Genomic DNA, 17,327 nt, shown 5'->3' on the forward strand with positions numbered 1-17,327 from the left:
CTCTCCTGTTGTCACCTGTCTGTTCCCCGTGCCTGCCATAGACCAGGTAACTCTCCTGTTGTCACCTGTCTGTTCCCCGTGCCCGCCAGAGACCAGGTAACTCTCCTGTTGTCACCTGTCTGTTCCCCGTGCCTGCCAGAGACCAGGTAACTCTCCTGTTGTCACCTGTCTGTTCCCCTTGCCTGCCAGAGACCAGGTAACTGTCCTGTCCTACTGTTGTCAACTGTCTGTTCCCCGTGCCCGCCAGAGACCATGTAACATACTGTTCACTACTGCCCTGTATGGTTGTCATGATACCAGTATCACAATAATACCATACTCGATTTTCCATGGCGAACACATGAAGCAGACTACTATTTGCTCCTTTAGGAACCTTTCATACAATATTGTGTATAGCTTAGAAAATAAACACATTTGACTCTGGGTGATAACATAATGCTCTTTTGTTTCCAAAATTAGGATTTGTTTTCCTTTAGAATTGAAATCCGCATCATGTTTTGTTTCCTTGCTACCAGACTTATCGCGATACTGCTACCGTGACAACCCTATCTCAAACCATCTCCTAGACCAGTAGTTCCCGAACCGGTCCACCAGTAACCCCAACAATACACATTGTTGTTGTAGCCCCAGACAACCATACATGATTACACGGATCTCTGTGAGAAAGAATTATGGGAACCCAACCCATTGTTGTTCCGTCATCTACTAAACCCCAATGTAACTCTGATACACTGGATAGTCGGTGTTCTCTTATCTCTGTACTGTAAAGTGTTTATACAGTAACAGAACAGCAGTTGATAATAATACCATCTAACTGCCTTCCAAACCAGCCTGACTGTTTTCACCGTTTGTAGGGGTTTATTAGCGTTCTGACCATCATTAACTAACACAGCTACTGTGGTAAAAGAGGTTTTACGGTCCTCTTAACAGTAGAAATGCCAGTCTTTTTGATGTCAACATTCAAACAGTATAAATCCATTTAATATATGCATCCCGAAAAATGTTCCTTTGGTTGTGTTTATAAAGGTAACATTAGAATACAAATGTGTATATTTTTTAACAAACATAGCATTTTCATTGGTATATGTTACTGTAGCCTATTTGTAAAAAGAAAACGAAAAACCGCTAACCACACCCATTATAATTTCATTTTGGCAGGTCTAAAGAAACATTGAAATAAGAAAATGTACATCAAAAGAGCAGAACATATGATGTGTTTTATTATGTTACTAGTCTGTGCTTAGTGGCCTGGGTTGTATGCTGCCTCGTGTTCATGTGTGGACTGCATGGACGTGGTTACTCTTGGTAAAAGTCATATATATTTTTATTTTGTTGTTGAATTTTTACCCCCTTTTCTCCCCAATTTCATGGTATCCAATTGTTAGTAGTTACTATCTTGTCTCATCGCTACAACTCCCGTACGGGCTCAGGAGATACGAAGGTCGAAAGCCATGCGTCCTCCGAAACACAACCGCACTGCTTCTTAGCCGCACCAATGTGTCGGAGGAAACACCGTGCACCTGGTTAGCGTGCACTGCGCCCGGCCCGCCACTCTGGAATGATTGTTCATTTCCAATACAATCTCTTAGTTGTGGTCATTTGCGGTGCACAGATCATTGTAATAATGTTCTGCCTCCCCGACCATCCGACTGACTAAAATGGGCCAGTGGCTGAATCTAGTTGCCTACGTCTGCTGTAGGGGGATTTTAAAAATACACTTTTTGTTGCTCCGTTTCCCTCTGTATCAAGTCCAAGCTGCACTAGTCCATCTCTTCATATACAATTTGACTATTGTTAATATTGTCACCCATCAGACTATTGTCCATTTAATCTTGTGTTTAGACTAACTCTATTATTATGTGTAAAATGTATTTCATTATAGTATAGGTGTAGTTTAGATGGGCCATCAGCTGTGCTGTGTTAAATATACTTGATTAGGAAAAGTCAATGGCCAAGTCATTTCAAAGTGTAAATTAGTTTTGTGTCAACATGACGCTTTCAGTGCTTCTAGTGAGCACTGCCTTTTTACAGGAGCACTGCCTGTTTGCCCCCACACCTCCCCTTCACCCCCCTCTCCCTAGACCCTCAGCCGTTTGAAGTGTCCTGTGGCTGGGGTAGTCCAGGTGTTGAGGCTGACCTAGTGGAGCCTGCTGTCTGTCTGGGGATAAGGAGCTAAAGGCTCTCTCACATTATACCTGCAAGGCACTTTGATTTGCTTGCCTCGAAGAAGGGGCGCAGAAGTGTTGGATAGTTCCATTTGTTTGAACTTTGACAGAAGCAACACCCCCAAAGTACCATAGCTCTATCTAACATATTTCTGACACGTCGGCTGTTCAGGGTGTTACACTGCAGACGTGGAGCCCCCTTTGAGCTTTCCCTCCTTCCCAGAAACCCATCCTCCACTGAAGTCAGCAGTACAGGTAGAACAGTCCTGCTGTAGGACAACAGTAGAACAACCGCTGGAAGTTGCTAGGGGGACTCTGATGTCGTGGGAGGAACAACTCAGGGGGAAAACATTCTACAGTGACACTTAGGCGCTGACCTGGTTGTATGACATGTAAATATGTGTTGGGAATGACGAACGCTATCAAACGCATATTTACACTTAAATTAGAAGACCGTACAGTAGATTGATTTACTGGTTGTATTATTTACTGCAGCAGTGCAGTCTTTTTACTGCCCCGCTCTCTATTTTAACTTAGTAAACAAGAATGTTTTCACCTCCGTTCATGCTTTTCATCTAGTCTTCAGTCTTTATCAAGGTTGGGATGTGTTGTTGATATCTTTACTATCTCTGTCTCTCCCTCTCCACGTCCCTTCAACCACTCTCCATTCCGTATACACCCCCCCAACCTAACATTCTGGTCTCCTCCCACCCAAGCAGACCCAGGCGTGTGTCTTCATGGGGATGTCAGACGGTCTGGTGGCAGTGTACTCTCTAATGGATGACATGCCTGTAGAAGGAGAGACCTACCTGTGTTCTCACACCCTCAATATGACCATGTTTGGGATGGAGGACTCTGACCCCAGACAGAGACCCTACCCAGTCAGGAGCATGGTCCTGGTCCACAGTGGATCCCAGGTTGGAATAGATATATCAATATGCCGATATATCAAAATGTATCTATTTATCTATCTAGATATTCTGATATATTTCAATATACCTGTATACCACAATGTCCAATGATGAAATAGTAAATCATTGTATACAGTAGTGAAATACCGGTAACCTCATTACAATGTTACAGGGTTAAACTCTGGTAATATGAATGGTTATCATAAAGTGTAAATCTTATCTCCATCTTGCTCTTCCTCCCAGCTGTGGTACTCCCATGGTCCAGGCCTGCTGGTGATCGACTGCCGGACCCTCCAGGCGGTGCATCGTCTGGACCCCTACGACCCACCATCCTCCATACAGGCCCTGGCCTCCAGCCCCTGTCTGTGGGGGGATGAGGCGGTGTGGACCCTGGACGACCACACCAACACCCTGCAGCTGTACCACGCTGCCACCTACCAGCTCTGTGCCACGTACAGGTGTGTGAAACGTGGGTGGGTGGGGTGAGGTAGTGTTAGACTAATGGGTAGGACACAGCTATAAGATACGCTGGTGGTAGGTAGGACACAGCTATAAGATATGCTGGTGGTAGGTAGGACACAGCTATAGGATATGCTGGTGGTAGGTAGGACACATCTATAGGATACACTGGTGGTAGGTAGGACACAGCTATAAGATACGCTGGTGGTAGGTAGGACACAGCTATAAGATATGCTGGTGGTAGGTAGGACACAGCTATAAGATACGCGGGTGGTAGGTAGGACACAGCTATAAGATACGCTGGTGGTAGGTAGGACACATCTATAGGATACACTGGTGGTAGGTAGGACACAGCTATAGGATACACTGGTGGTAGGTAGGACACAGCTATAAGATACGCTGGTGGTAGGTAGGACACAGCTATAAGATATGCTGGTGGTAGGTAGGACACATCTATAGGATACACTGGTGGTAGGTAGGACACAGCTATAATATACGCTGGTGGTAGGTAGGACACAGCTATAAGATATGCTGGTGGTAGGTAGGACACAGATATAAGATACGCTGGTGGTATTAGGACACAGCTATAAGATACGCTGGTGGTAGGTAGGACACAGCTATAAGATACGCGGGTGGTAGGTAGGACACAGCTATAAGATACGCTGGTGGTAGGTAGGACACAGCTATAGGATATGCTGGTGGTATTAGGACACAGCTATAATATACGCTGGTGGTAGGTAGGACACAGATATAAGATAGGCTGGTGGTAGGTAGGACACAGCTATAGGATAGGCTGGTGGTAGGTAGGACACAGCTATAAGATACGCTGGTGGTAGGTAGGACACAGCTATAAGATACGCTGGTGGTAGGTAGGACACAGCTATAAGATACGCTGGTGGTAGGTAGGACACAGCTATAAGATAGGCTGGTGGTAGGTAGGACACAGCTATAAGATACGCTGGTGGTAGGTAGGACACAGCTATAAGATAGGCTGGTGGTATTAGGACACAGCTATAAGATACGCTGGTGGTAGGTAGGACACAGCTATAAGATAGGCTGGTGGTAGGTAGGACACAGCTATAAGATAGGCTGGTGGTATTAGGACACAGCTATAAGATACGCTGGTGGTAGGTAGGACACAGCTATAAGATACGCTGGTGGTAGGTAGGACACAGCTATAAGATAGGCTGGTGGTATTAGGACACAGCTATAAGATACGCTGGTGGTAGGTAGGACACAGCTATAGGATACACTGGTGGTAGGTAGGACACAGCTATAAGATACGCTGGTGGTAGGTAGGACACAGCCCCCTTTACTGGCTCAACTAGCTGACCAAACAGCCTGTTACCAACCCTTAGTAAACTTTTGGAAATAATGGTGTTTGGCCAGATATAATACTATTTTACAATAAACTAATTGACAACACACTTTCAGTAGGACATTCAACAAGCACAGCACTTACACAAATGACTGTGTAAGTGCTGTGCTGGTCGACTGAGAGAAATTGATGATAAAAAGATTGTGTTGTTAGACTTCAGTGCAGCTTTTGACATTATCGATCATAGTCTGCTGCCGGAAAATGTTATGTGTTATGGCTTTACACCCCCTGCTATGTTGTGGATAAAGATGTACCTGTCTAACAGAACACAGAGGGTGTTCTTCAATGGAAGCCTCTCCAACATAATCCAGGTAGAATTAGAAATTCCCCAGGTCAGCTGTCTAGGCCCCTTACTTTTTTCAATCTTTACTAATGACATGAATAAAGCCAGTGTGTCTATGTATGTGGATGAATCAACACTATACATGTCAGCTATTAGTTTCAGAGTGGTTGGCAAGGAATACTAAACTAATACTGGATTGTAAACTGTCATGGTCAAAACATATTGATACAACAGTAGCTAAGATGGAGACATTCTTAACAGCACTATCAACAAGGTAGGTCCTACAGGCCCTAGTGTTGTCGCACCTGGACTACTGTTCAGTAATGTGGTCAGGTGTCACAAAGAGGGACTTAGGAAAATTGCAATTGGCTCAGAACAGAGCAGCACGGCTGGTCCTTGGATGTACACAGAGAGCTAATATTAATAATATGCATGTCAATCTCTCCTGGCTCAAAGTGGAGGAGACATTGACTTCATCATTACTTGAATTTATGAGAGGTATTGACACGTTGAATGCACCGAACTGTCTGTTTGAACCACTGGCGCACAGCTCGGACACCCATGCATACCCCACCAGACATGCCACAAGAGGTCTCTTCACAGTCCCCAAGTCCAGAACAGACTATGGGAGGCGCACAGTACTACGTTAGTACTACATAGAGCCATGACGTCATGGAACTCTATTCCACATCATGTAACTGATGCAAGCAGTAACATGTGATTAAAGAAAACAGATAAAAATATATTATGGAACAGCGGGGACTGTGAAGCAACATAAACATAGCCAAAGACACATGCATACACACACATGATAAAATACGCACTATAGACACACATACACATGGATTTAGAACTGTAGATATGTGCTAGTGGTGGAGTCGGGGGCTGAGGACACACAGTGTGTTATGAAATCTGTAAATGTATTGTCATATTTTTTAAATTGTATAAACTGGACCCCAGGAAGAGTCAGCAGCTAATAGGGATCCATAATAAATACAAATACACAGCCAAGACACAATTTCACTATGTAACAGACCATGTGACCAATACATACACATAATACAAATGTTATTTCGTCATTCCAGCTGTGGAGACGCCAACCCTCTCCGGGACGTGTTCACTGTACAGCGACCTGCAGGGGTTACCATGGCTACTAGTCCTGACCTTGACTCAAAGAGGAAGTGTCTAGATGAGGAGGAGGAGGAATGTCCTAACGACAAAGTGACGCTGATCTACAGCGAGGAGGCGGGAACTCAGATCATCCAGCACCAGGATTCGCTGACGGACTACTGCTCCATGTCCTCTGACTCCACCCCTTCGCTGGGATTTGACCGATCCGGCCCCTTGTCAGAGCCGCTGGGATTGGAAAGATCCAGTTCCTGCGCGCTCAGCTCATTGGCTAGTTCCAGCAGTATGCCTTTTTCCACTGAGGAGGAAGAGAGGCCTCAGGATCATCCAGACGACCCTGACCCTGTGGTGAACTCTGACCCCACCACAACCTTTACCACCACTCCCCCCCACCTGCAGGCCCTCACTGTGCTGGCTGTCAATGGAACCCTTTGGATCCCCAGGTACCCACAATGCTACACACACAAACCCAGCATGTCACACTGTCTTACAACACACTTTTTTTGCAGTCAAGAAAAGATTGCTGTACCATATTTAGGTGGTTCCTGACGTTAACACTCCTCCAGGCGTTGTGAGATCTGATACTGCAACATTTCCATCTGGTCTGTCTGGTCCTACTCCAATCTGTTTTGGATGTAAGCACTAGTTGTTATTTAGGGGAAGTTGTGTTTCCATAGCTCGGGCTGACACTAAAGACGTGAAGAGCAGAATCAACAACCACTGAAATATCTGAACGGTTCCTTTTGTGAAGGAAAAGTTTTTTTAGAAAAGGCCCAAATGGCCCAGTCTGGATCCAGGTCAGGGTCTTTTTCTGGCCCAGAGTAGACTTGTTTTGGGCCAGGCTTCAGAGGGTGAAACACTAAGGTCTATCTATGTCTTTAGGCCAAACACCGGGGTAAAGTCTTATGGTGGAAATATGCCAACAGATGGGACTTAGGTCTGTCCTCAAATCACAATTTAGAGTTTTGAATAAGGTTTGTCATTTACAAAATACTATTCAACTAACCAAGTATGTCAAACATAAAAATAAAAAATGTGCAAAGTGACCATGATAGCTACCGTTAGTTGTTGTGCTAGTCAGCTATAGCTTGTTCTCTATCTAACTTTCTAGTTAATGGTGAGCCAATATATTTTATCATGGCTTTGTCTTGTCCCTCTGCAGCAGACACGTTTTGGGCTTCTTTGTCATTATTGAGCCAATACTCGAATCAGCAAGAAGTGATTTGAATCAGAGTATAATTAGAATCTATGAGTATAATCTACGTGGTCAGCCCCACTGAAACAGTACCTATTTGACTCTGCCAAGAACAGATCTTTAGTCACTACTGTGTTGTGTTCCAGGAGTGGTGGTGACGTGATGGTGATCGAGGTCCAGCGGCAGACAGGACAGCTCAGGGGGCGTGTCATCGCTGTGCTCTGCCCCCCTGGAACTTCCTCTTACGGGTGAGGTCATATCCTGTCAGGAAGGCTGTTTCTCAATAGTCTAAAGGGACAGTTTGAGATGCATCCATTCTTTTTGATAGACAGTGAGGTGTGTAGACTGTCTGTCCAATCAGCTTCCACTATGCTGATGGAACAGCCAGTTACAAATCCACTCCTAGCCCCACTCCCTAGACAATGCTTTTAAATCTGAGAAGTCTGGATAGGTTTTGTGAATATGGTAATAGCCCTCCGATAGGCTAGATCAGGGCTGCTGCCTTGGAGCGCTACCGTCCTGCAGGGTTTCAGTCCAACCATTATTTAGCACGCCGTAGTTTATTAGCTGCTTACCAAGACCTTAACTAGCTGAATCAGGTATGTCAGGTTAGTGCTGGACTGAGACCTACAGGACGGTATATCTCCAGCAAGAGGGTTGAGCAGCACTGGCCTCAATGATATTTCCTTTGGAATCCATAGGATGTACCCAATCCATAGGATGTACCCAATCCATAGGATGTATCCATAGGATGTACCCAATTGTAGAGTCTACCGTATGGGTTGATGCTCTAAAGCAGGTATCCCATTCCTATCCTTCGAGGGCCACAGTGTCTGTTGACGACAGCTTCTCCTTCAGTAGTAGCCTTTACATCCTGCCGAGCAGAGCCGTACTGGGCTGGCCTGGTTACGTATCCACCATAGTAGCTGTAACCCTGCTGGAAAAGACTGTCTGAGCCAGCACAGTTCCGTTGGGGTCGGCACGATAGTGTAAGATATTATACACCTTTGGCCTTAATGGCAAAGGTGTATAATTACCCCCGTGTATTTACCATAAACGCCTCATTTGGGGATTTTGCGGTATTGTACAATACTTTCTGTTTTTTAATTTTTTTTTATTTTTTACTCTGTTTATTAAGTTTTGAACATACACACACACAGACAAGACAACACTAAACAATATAAATAATACACTAATAATATACAAATAAAAATACAAATAAAAATACAAATAAAAAAATAGCTTTAAAGATACCATACTTTAGACAAGTTAAACACACCAGGCAGAAGGCTACAGAGGTTAAAGGGCAATCTATAGTACAGGGACAGAGCAAACACCTCACCATTGTTCCTGTAAGCAGTCAAGGGATAAGGGTGGAGAAATGCAACCACTCACAAAGAGTCATGGCCACAGACCGACCATCCACTGGACAAAAAAAAAAGTTTACAATGCTTTAAAATAAAAAAATAAAATGATTATTCATGTAGGCGTGAACAAAATGTAAAAATAACTGGGAACAACAAGCTAACACTTCAGTCTCTGCCTGGGCAAGATGAACAAGGCATCTGCGGATCACAATCAATAAGCACATGAACCTTAATACCCCCCCCCCCCCCAGCAAAAACACAGAGAGAAGCTCCTCCAACCCTCAAGTCACAGACTTATTTTAGTATTAATTGGAATGCCATCAGAGGATGGACTGTTTAAAGTAAGACCGGAATGGAGCCCAAGCCTCATCAAACAGTTTGGGGTTCCCACGTGAATTTAATTAAATTTTTTCTAGTTTCAGAGAGCACAACACATCCCTCACCCAATATTTATAAGATGGGGGAGCTGCCATTTTCCAGTTCTGTAGTATTAGCCGTCTAGCTAAAAGAGTTGTATAAGCAACAGTGTCCGACTGGATTCTTGATAGGGGGGTACCCATGGGCAGTACTCCAAAAAGGGCTGTAAGGGGAGACGGGTCTATAACAGTGTCATACATATCAGAGAAACATTTAAATATTAATTCCCAGAAACCTGACAGTTTATGACAGCCCCAAAACATATGCAACAGTGTGGCTGGTTCCACCTTACATCTGACACAGGTAGGATCAAAATCAGAGAATATTCTTCCAAGTTTGGCCCCCGACCAGTGGATACGGTGAACCACCTTGAATAGAATGAGGCTGTGTCTAGTGCTAAAAGAGGACGAGTGCACCCTGTGCAGCACAGATTCCCAGGCGTCTTCTCCAAGTTCCTCCCCCAAATCCTTTTCCCATCGAGTCTTTAAAGGCACCAAAGAAGGGTTCTGTAGGTCATGAATGATTGCATATACATCTGAAATTGCGTCTCTAGGAAGCTTGTTCAGCTCCAAGATGCTCTCTATAGCTGTATTTGCCGGCCTATTGGGAAATCCAGGTGTGTTAGCCCTGACAAAGTTTCTAGTCTGGAGATAGTGGAAAAAGTGGGATTGGGGGAGATTGAACTTTTCCTGCAGCTGAGAAAAAGAGGCAAATGTATCATCAAAGAATAATTGGGCTAGCGAGGAAAGGCCTAGTGAGTGCCAAATGCCAAAAGCCCCATCATTCAAAGATGGAGGAAATAAAATGTTCTGATTGATTGGGCCTGATAGAGAAAAGTCTCGGAGGTTAAAGGCTAAACGGAACTGATTCCAAATTTTAAGAGAATGCTTTATAATTGGGTTGGCACACCTTTTGCCTAGGGACACTGGGAGAGACGAGCACAGCACAGAGGAAAGTGCTGCAGGTTTACACGATTCAGACTCCATCTGGGCCCAGAGTGGTCTAGGGCCAGTAGAATCAGTCTGCAGCCAGTACAGAACGGCTCTGAAATTTGCAGCCCAGTAGTATGTCTGAAAATTTGGTAAAGCTAAACCCCCCAATGACCTAGGCTTCTGTGAATGTTTTCTACCAATCCGTGGTACCTTGCCATCCCAAATAAAATGCATGAATGTTTGATCCAGTGAAATAAAAAAAGATTTTGGAATAAAAATGGGTAAACATTGAAATAAATATAAAAATTTGGGCAACACATTCATTTTAATGACATTAATCCTTCTGATAAGAGAAAGGGGTAGCGAATTCCAAAAAGTAAAAGATTGTTTCAATCTGTCTGCTAGAGCAACAAAGTTTTCCTGAAACAAATTTTAATATTTCCTTGTCACTTTTACTCCCAAGTAAGTGAATTGAACTTGTGAAAGAGCACTTTAAAGCAGCCTTGTTTACCGGAAAAAGCTCACTCTTGCCTAGATTCAGCTTGTACCCTGAGATTGATCCAAACTTTTTAAGAACAGATAGGGCACGTGGCAATGAGGTATCGGGGTTGGAGATAAAGAAAAGGAGGTCGTCAGCATATAGCGAGACTTTCTGCTCCCAGCCCGCCCTGATTATGCCTTGAATGGCATCATTAGAGCGTAGTGCAATGGCGAGAGGCTCGATTGCCAAAGCAAGCAACAAGGGGGAGAGTGGGCAACCCTGTCTGGATCCGCGGTGCAAGGGAAAATAGTCAGAGGACTATTAGTTATTAGTCCGTACCGAAGCCATGGGGGAAAAATAAAGAATCTTTATCCACGCAATGAATTTGGGGCCAAAGCCAAATCTATAAAGGGCAGCTGTTAGGTAATCCCACTCAACGCGGTCAAACGCTTTTTCGGCATCAAGCGAGACCACCACCTCCGGGTCCTCCGACGCTGGGGAGTACAGTATATTCATAAGGCGCCTAATATTGAAAAATAAATGCCTATTTCTCACAAAGCCAGTCTGGTCAGAGTGTATTACTTGGTGTAGCAAGCCTTCCATACGGATGGCTAAAAGCTTAGCTAGGATTTTGTAATCACAGTTTTTACCGCGCCCCCGGGTAAAGTGTGCGTCCCCAGGCCCTCAGACTCAGGAGAGGGCGGTGATGAGAGCGGGTCTTGTAGGCCGGGTTTTCTCAAAGTCATGTTCTTGGCCTTATGTTTGGTCGACATGCTGACATTCGGAAGCAAAGTAGTCTTGGTTTTTACGGAAAGGGATCACCAAATTAATATTTGAAAATAAATACGGTTCTGCTGCAGAATTCACATAAACTTTAAGAATACCACGGGAGCAAACGGAGAACACGTCAGTCACACATGGCTACCATCCCCTCTGTTGCTTGTTTGTTGTGTCGTCATTAGCACAGTATACATGATCCCAATTCTAGCTCCAAAGACAGCGTCAATTTGAAAAAAATGAAAAAGCAGATTGCGCTGATTTATAGGCACATTGAACCATGTCGCGCGCCGTAGTTTAAAGCCTGGATAGTGGTCAAACTATGATGTCATATCTGTTCTTCAATCTTTTTTGCACCTTGGCCATTGTCTGGGAAGCAGAACAGAAACCCTCCATGCTCCAGGAAGTGCAGTTGAAGACACCTGCTGTAAATTATAGTCACTTTCAAATAGATTGCACCACACAAAGAATCCCCAATGCAATTATAACATCCAACGAAACAGTGTGGGAAAGTGCTCCATTGATTAACCCATTACAGTCTAAGCCGGGGGAAAGAGGGGGTGGGGGTTCTACTAAGCTATATGGAATTGTTTTAAGAAGGTCATACCAAGGATCATTTAGTTATTTGATTTAGAATTTTAATACAGGGGCGGAAGCAAATGTCAGGGCAATGTCTTTCTACCGTAACACCGGCACATTGCCCCGTCTAAGCCACGGGATGCATCCCAAATGGAACCCTTTGCTCTATAGAGTGCACTACTTTTGACCAGAACACCTATGGGCCCTATGTAGGCCATGGGGTTCCATTTGGGATCCAGCCATGGTGTTAACAGTGAAAAACAGGCCTCATTCCAGACCTGTGGAGTGTTGGACCTCTTTATCTGCTGTAGCAAAGTAGGCCAGCAGAACTGTCTGGTTACATCCCAAATGGACCCCTAGTCCATATGTAGTAGCACCCTGTTCCCTATTGTGTGCCCTGGTCAAAAGTATTGCACTACATAGGGAATAAGGTGCAATTTGGGACGTACACACTTTCTGGCACAGCAAGAAAAGGAGCTGGAGATTAATTTGCTGATTCAGCTTCAATAAAGACCCAGCAGAGATCCCTCATCATGTGCTTAACGGGGTTTTTCTCCACTCTGTAATTATTCCTATAAACGTCCCAGCAGCTGTTTTAGCTACAGCAGAAGAGGACTTCTGTCTGAAGTGCATGTGTGTACGTGTGTCAGTGTGTGTGCGTGAGGTTTTAGCAGCAGGCAATGAAAGGGCCACCCAATGCCGAGGTCCTTAATAAGCAGTGGTTGTCAGGGGGTTAGTGCTATCTGGGATCCTTAGGACATCCCTAACCTTAACCCATACCCTAACTTTAACTTTAACATTAACCCTTACCATAGCCATTTCAATTTCAACTTCAATAGGGTGACGTTAGATCCCATTTAGACTAGTAGCACCAGGGACAGGTTGAGGTCTGGCCATAGGGTCGCAGGAAGACAGGAAAGGCTGTGAGAAACACGCTGGAGATTCTGGGCTTGTTTCACATCCACTGTAGACTGACTGACTGATCTACAAATCATAATGACTCGTTATTTAGGATGCAAGGTGATTTGTAGATCAGTCAGTCACAATTACCCACAATGCACCACATATGTAATGCTATCGAACACGGTCTCTGTATCAATTTCATCCCATTTGAAACAAACTACAACTTCTAAAGGCTTTACAGGGCATTACGAAAGTCTTCATCATTCTCTATGGCGATACCGCTAACACATGACTGTTGTGTGTGTGTGTATGTGTGTGTGTGTGTGTGTGTGTGTGTGTGTGTGTGTGTGTGGCAGGGGGGAAAATATATATTTTTAAATACCTTTACCCCGTAGTGGTCTTATGCTCACCTATGTTTGTAACCATCAGTGTTGTAGATGGCATGTAACCATCAGTGTTGTAGATTACATGTAACCATCAGTGTTGTAGATGGCATGTAACCATCAGTGTTGTAGATTACATGTAACCATCAGTGTTGTAGATGGCATGTAACCATCAGTGTTGTAGATTACATGTAACCATCAGTGTTGTAGATGGCATGTAACCATCAGTGTTGTAGATGACATGTAACCATCAGTGTTGTAGATGACATGTAACCATCAGTGTTGTAGATTACATGTAACCATCAGTGTTGTAGATGGCATGTAACCATCAGTGTTGTAGATTACATGTAACCATCAGTGTTGTAGATGACATGTAACCATCAGTGTTGTAGATTACATGTAACCATCAGTGTTGTAGATGGCATGTAACCATCAGTGTTGTAGATTACATGTAACCATCAGTGTTGTAGATGACATGTAACCATCAGTGTTGTAGATTACATGTAACCATCAGTGTTGTAGATGGCATGTAACCATCAGTGTTGTAGATTACATGTAACCATCAGTGTTGTAGATGGCATGTAACCATCAGTGTTGTAGATGGCATGTAACCATCAGTGTTGTAGATGGCATGTAACCATCAGTGTTGTAGATGACATGTAACCATCAGTGTTGTAGATTACATGTAACCATCAGTGTTGTAGATTACATGTAACCATCAGTGTTGTAGATGGCATGTAACCATCAGTGTTGTAGATTACATGTAACCATCAGTGTTGTAGATTACATGTAACCATCAGTGTTGTAGATTACATGTAACCATCAGTGTTGTAGATTACATGTAACCATCAGTGTTGTAGATGACATGTACCCATCAGTGTTGTAGATGGCATGTAACCATCAGTGTTGTAGATTACATGTAACCATCAGTGTTGTAGATGGCATGTAACCATCAGTGTTGTAGATGGCATGTAACCATCAGTGTTGTAGATTACATGTAACCATCCGTGTTGTAGATTACATGTAACCATCAGTGTTGTAGATTACATGTAACCATCAGTGTTGTAGATTACATGTAACCATCAGTGTTGTAGATGGCATGTAACCATCAGTGTTGTAGATTACATGTAACCATCAGTGTTGTAGATTACATGTAACCATCAGTGTTGTAGATGGCATGTAACCATCAGTGTTGTAGATGGCATGTAACCATCAGTGTTGTAGATTACATGTAACCATCAGTGTTGTAGATGACATGTAACCATCAGTGTTGTAGATGGCATGTAACCATCAGTGTTGTAGATGACATGTAACCATCAGTGTTGTAGATGGCATGTAACCATCAGTATTGTAGATGGCATGTAACCATCAGTATTGTAGATTACATGTAACCATCAGTGTTGTAGATTACATGTAACCATCAGTGTTGTAGATGACATGTAACCATCAGTGTTGTAGATTACATGTAACCATCAGTGTTGTAGATGACATGTAACCATCAGTGTTGTAGATTACATGTAACCATCAGTGTTGTAGATGGCATGTAACCATCAGTATTGTAGATGGCATGTAACCATCAGTGTTGTAGATTGCAGTGCGTACCAGAGAGGATGATGGTAGTCTTGGTAAGCTACAACACATGAAACAACAGTAGCAGGAAGATAATATGGGGGTGTGTATATGATGCATGGTTAAGCACGCAACACGGCAACAAGCTATGTGGAAGCCTTCCCTCTTCCCAGAGTGTTTGTGTCATGTCCTACATAAATCAGGAGTGGGATGATTTACCTGTTTGTGTCATGTCCTACATAAATCAGGAGTGGGATGATTTACCTGTTTGTGTCATGTCCTACATAAATCAGGAGTGGGATGATTTACCTGTTTGTGTCATTTCTGGAAAGTATGTATTAACCTGGCACTTTAAACACTGATCTAAGATTCTGAGTTAAAGTCAGCTTTTAGGGAAGGTAAGTTCATTCTAGATGTGTGCCTTAGGGCACCTCCTACCTGGAGGTAGAAATCCTATGTAAACAGGGTGTTGTGTGTACTCCTCAGTGTCCTCCTCAGTGTACTCCTCAGTAGCCTTCCAGGGAACCTCTTCTCAGTAAAGCCTGGCTACTTCTAGGAAGAATCCACACATACTCATTTCAACGTTTAACTCTCTCTTTCCCTCCTCCCTATTTCACACTTCTCTCTTTCTATTACTCTTCCCTCCCTCTCTTCCTCCCTCTCCCTCGCTCTTTACCCCCTCTCTCTCTCTTTACCCCCTCTCTCTCTCTCTTTACCCCTCTCTCTCTCTCTTTACCCCCTCTCTCTCTCTCAGGACCCTGGAGGAGGCTGCACTGGTGGCAAAGGACACGGTTGTGTGTGGCTTTCGCAACGAAAATAGGGCCTGGTGCCTGTGTGTCTGGCGGGGCTGGGGCCCCCGTGAGCTAGAGGTCTTCTACCAGTCCTACGAGGAGCTGGGGAGGCTGGAGACCAGCATGAGGAAAAGAAGGTAGCCGTTGTACGGTGTCCCAGGCAGAGGCTAGCAGTCACAGAATCATAGTTCTCTGAGAGAGAGAGAGAGAGAGAGAGAGAGAGAGAGAGAGAGAGAGAGAGATAAAACACATTCACAGGCCCCCAGTGTTCAGAGCAGGGGGCCACGGAGCTCTGACATCAGAGTGACAAGGAGGGGTGAGGGAGATGTTGATGCAAAAGAGAGGACAGGAGAGATTGGGATATGTTGAGAGGAGACTCAGGGATGGGGGGAGGAAGGGGGGGGGGGTGCCTCATCCTATCATAGCTTGGGCCCAAACCCCCAGGGACCAGGTCAAAAAAAACATGTGTGCCCCCTACACACCCCACATTTCCCCCTCTGGAGCATCACTAAGATGGATTGACTACCAGTTAAACCTGAGTCTGAAGATAGAAGGGACTAGGGTTGTAATTTTTCGGTAACTACCAAATATGCCAGGTTTTCCAGAAATACAGTTGGAAGACTCCTGAAATCAGGATTAAGCAGGAAATCCAGAATCTACCAACCAGGATTTGGGGAAGGTTACTGGAGTTCTGCAAGCATAAAACAGATGGTAGGACAAAACGGGCCGTAAAGACACGTGTCCCAGATCTACTGAACACAGAGTGTACTCACTTCACAGGACAGTGGAACGTAACACTCAACTGGGTTGTGTGTGTGTGAGATATATGAGTAAACAACACGGTAAGCAGTTCTGTTTCCTCATAAGCCATCTCCCAACAGACCAAGGACACAGCAGAAAGGACTCACCCCTGCCCTGCAGTATAGAGACTGGGACTGTCTCTAAACCAATGACCTCTCCTATACCAATCTCTCATACTAGCTCAGATAGACATTAGATGAAGGGTTTCTGCTGCTGGGCTAAACTCTGACTTGTGCATTTAACAAGTAACAAGACTGTAGACAGAAGTCAGGGTTAACTATGTGTAGGAGTTTGCCCTTCGGTTTGATGCCATCAGTTTTACTTCAAGTGTTGGCGCTTGAAGTTGCCAGCACTATATTGTGTATTGAGGCTGAATCCCAAATGGCACCCTATTCCCTACATAGTGCACTATGGGCCCTGGTCAAAAGTAGTGCACTGACTAGGGTTCCATTTGGGACATTTGCTAACTTCACTGCTGTGTCAGTGAGATGGTGTTCATTTATGGTGTAATATGTTCAAATCCTCTTCAGTGTAAATATACTGTATTGTGTATATACTGTATGACCATGTATGACCAATAAACTTCTTCTAATAGTAGAAGCCTGTGTTGAATGGAAGTTTATTGACCTCTTATCCAACCTGCCTGCTGTGTCTATCGAACTAAATGTTGCTTGTAAGAGACTTGCCTGCATCCCCCAATCTCCTACATTTGAGTATCCTCTCCTTCTCTCCCAAGACTCTCTTTCCCCCTCTCTCTCTCCTTCTCTCCCCCTCTCTCCTTCTCTCCCAAGACTCTCTTTCCCCCTCT

General features: G+C 44.2%; 1 protein-coding gene across 1 annotated transcript in view; it reads left to right on the forward strand.

Moving 5' to 3' along the window:
* The window catches only part of LOC110506180 (leucine-rich repeat serine/threonine-protein kinase 1), a 151,566-nt gene extending 134,453 nt beyond the window's left edge, over positions 1-17,113 (forward strand). The window contains exons 32-36 of the mRNA XM_090221653.1: positions 2,885-3,082; positions 3,320-3,534; positions 6,282-6,767; positions 7,666-7,767; positions 15,682-17,113. Of these exons, the coding sequence (XP_090077779.1) occupies positions 2,885-3,082; positions 3,320-3,534; positions 6,282-6,767; positions 7,666-7,767; positions 15,682-15,859 (1,179 nt within the window). The 3' untranslated portion in view covers positions 15,860-17,113. The remainder of the gene's footprint in view (positions 1-2,884; positions 3,083-3,319; positions 3,535-6,281; positions 6,768-7,665; positions 7,768-15,681) is intronic.
* The last annotated feature ends 214 nt before the right edge of the window (positions 17,114-17,327 follow it).

This window comes from Oncorhynchus mykiss, chromosome 26, assembly GCF_057628025.1.
Source record: "Oncorhynchus mykiss isolate SJ-2025 chromosome 26, ASM5762802v1, whole genome shotgun sequence".
Lineage (NCBI taxonomy): Eukaryota > Metazoa > Chordata > Actinopteri > Salmoniformes > Salmonidae > Oncorhynchus > Oncorhynchus mykiss.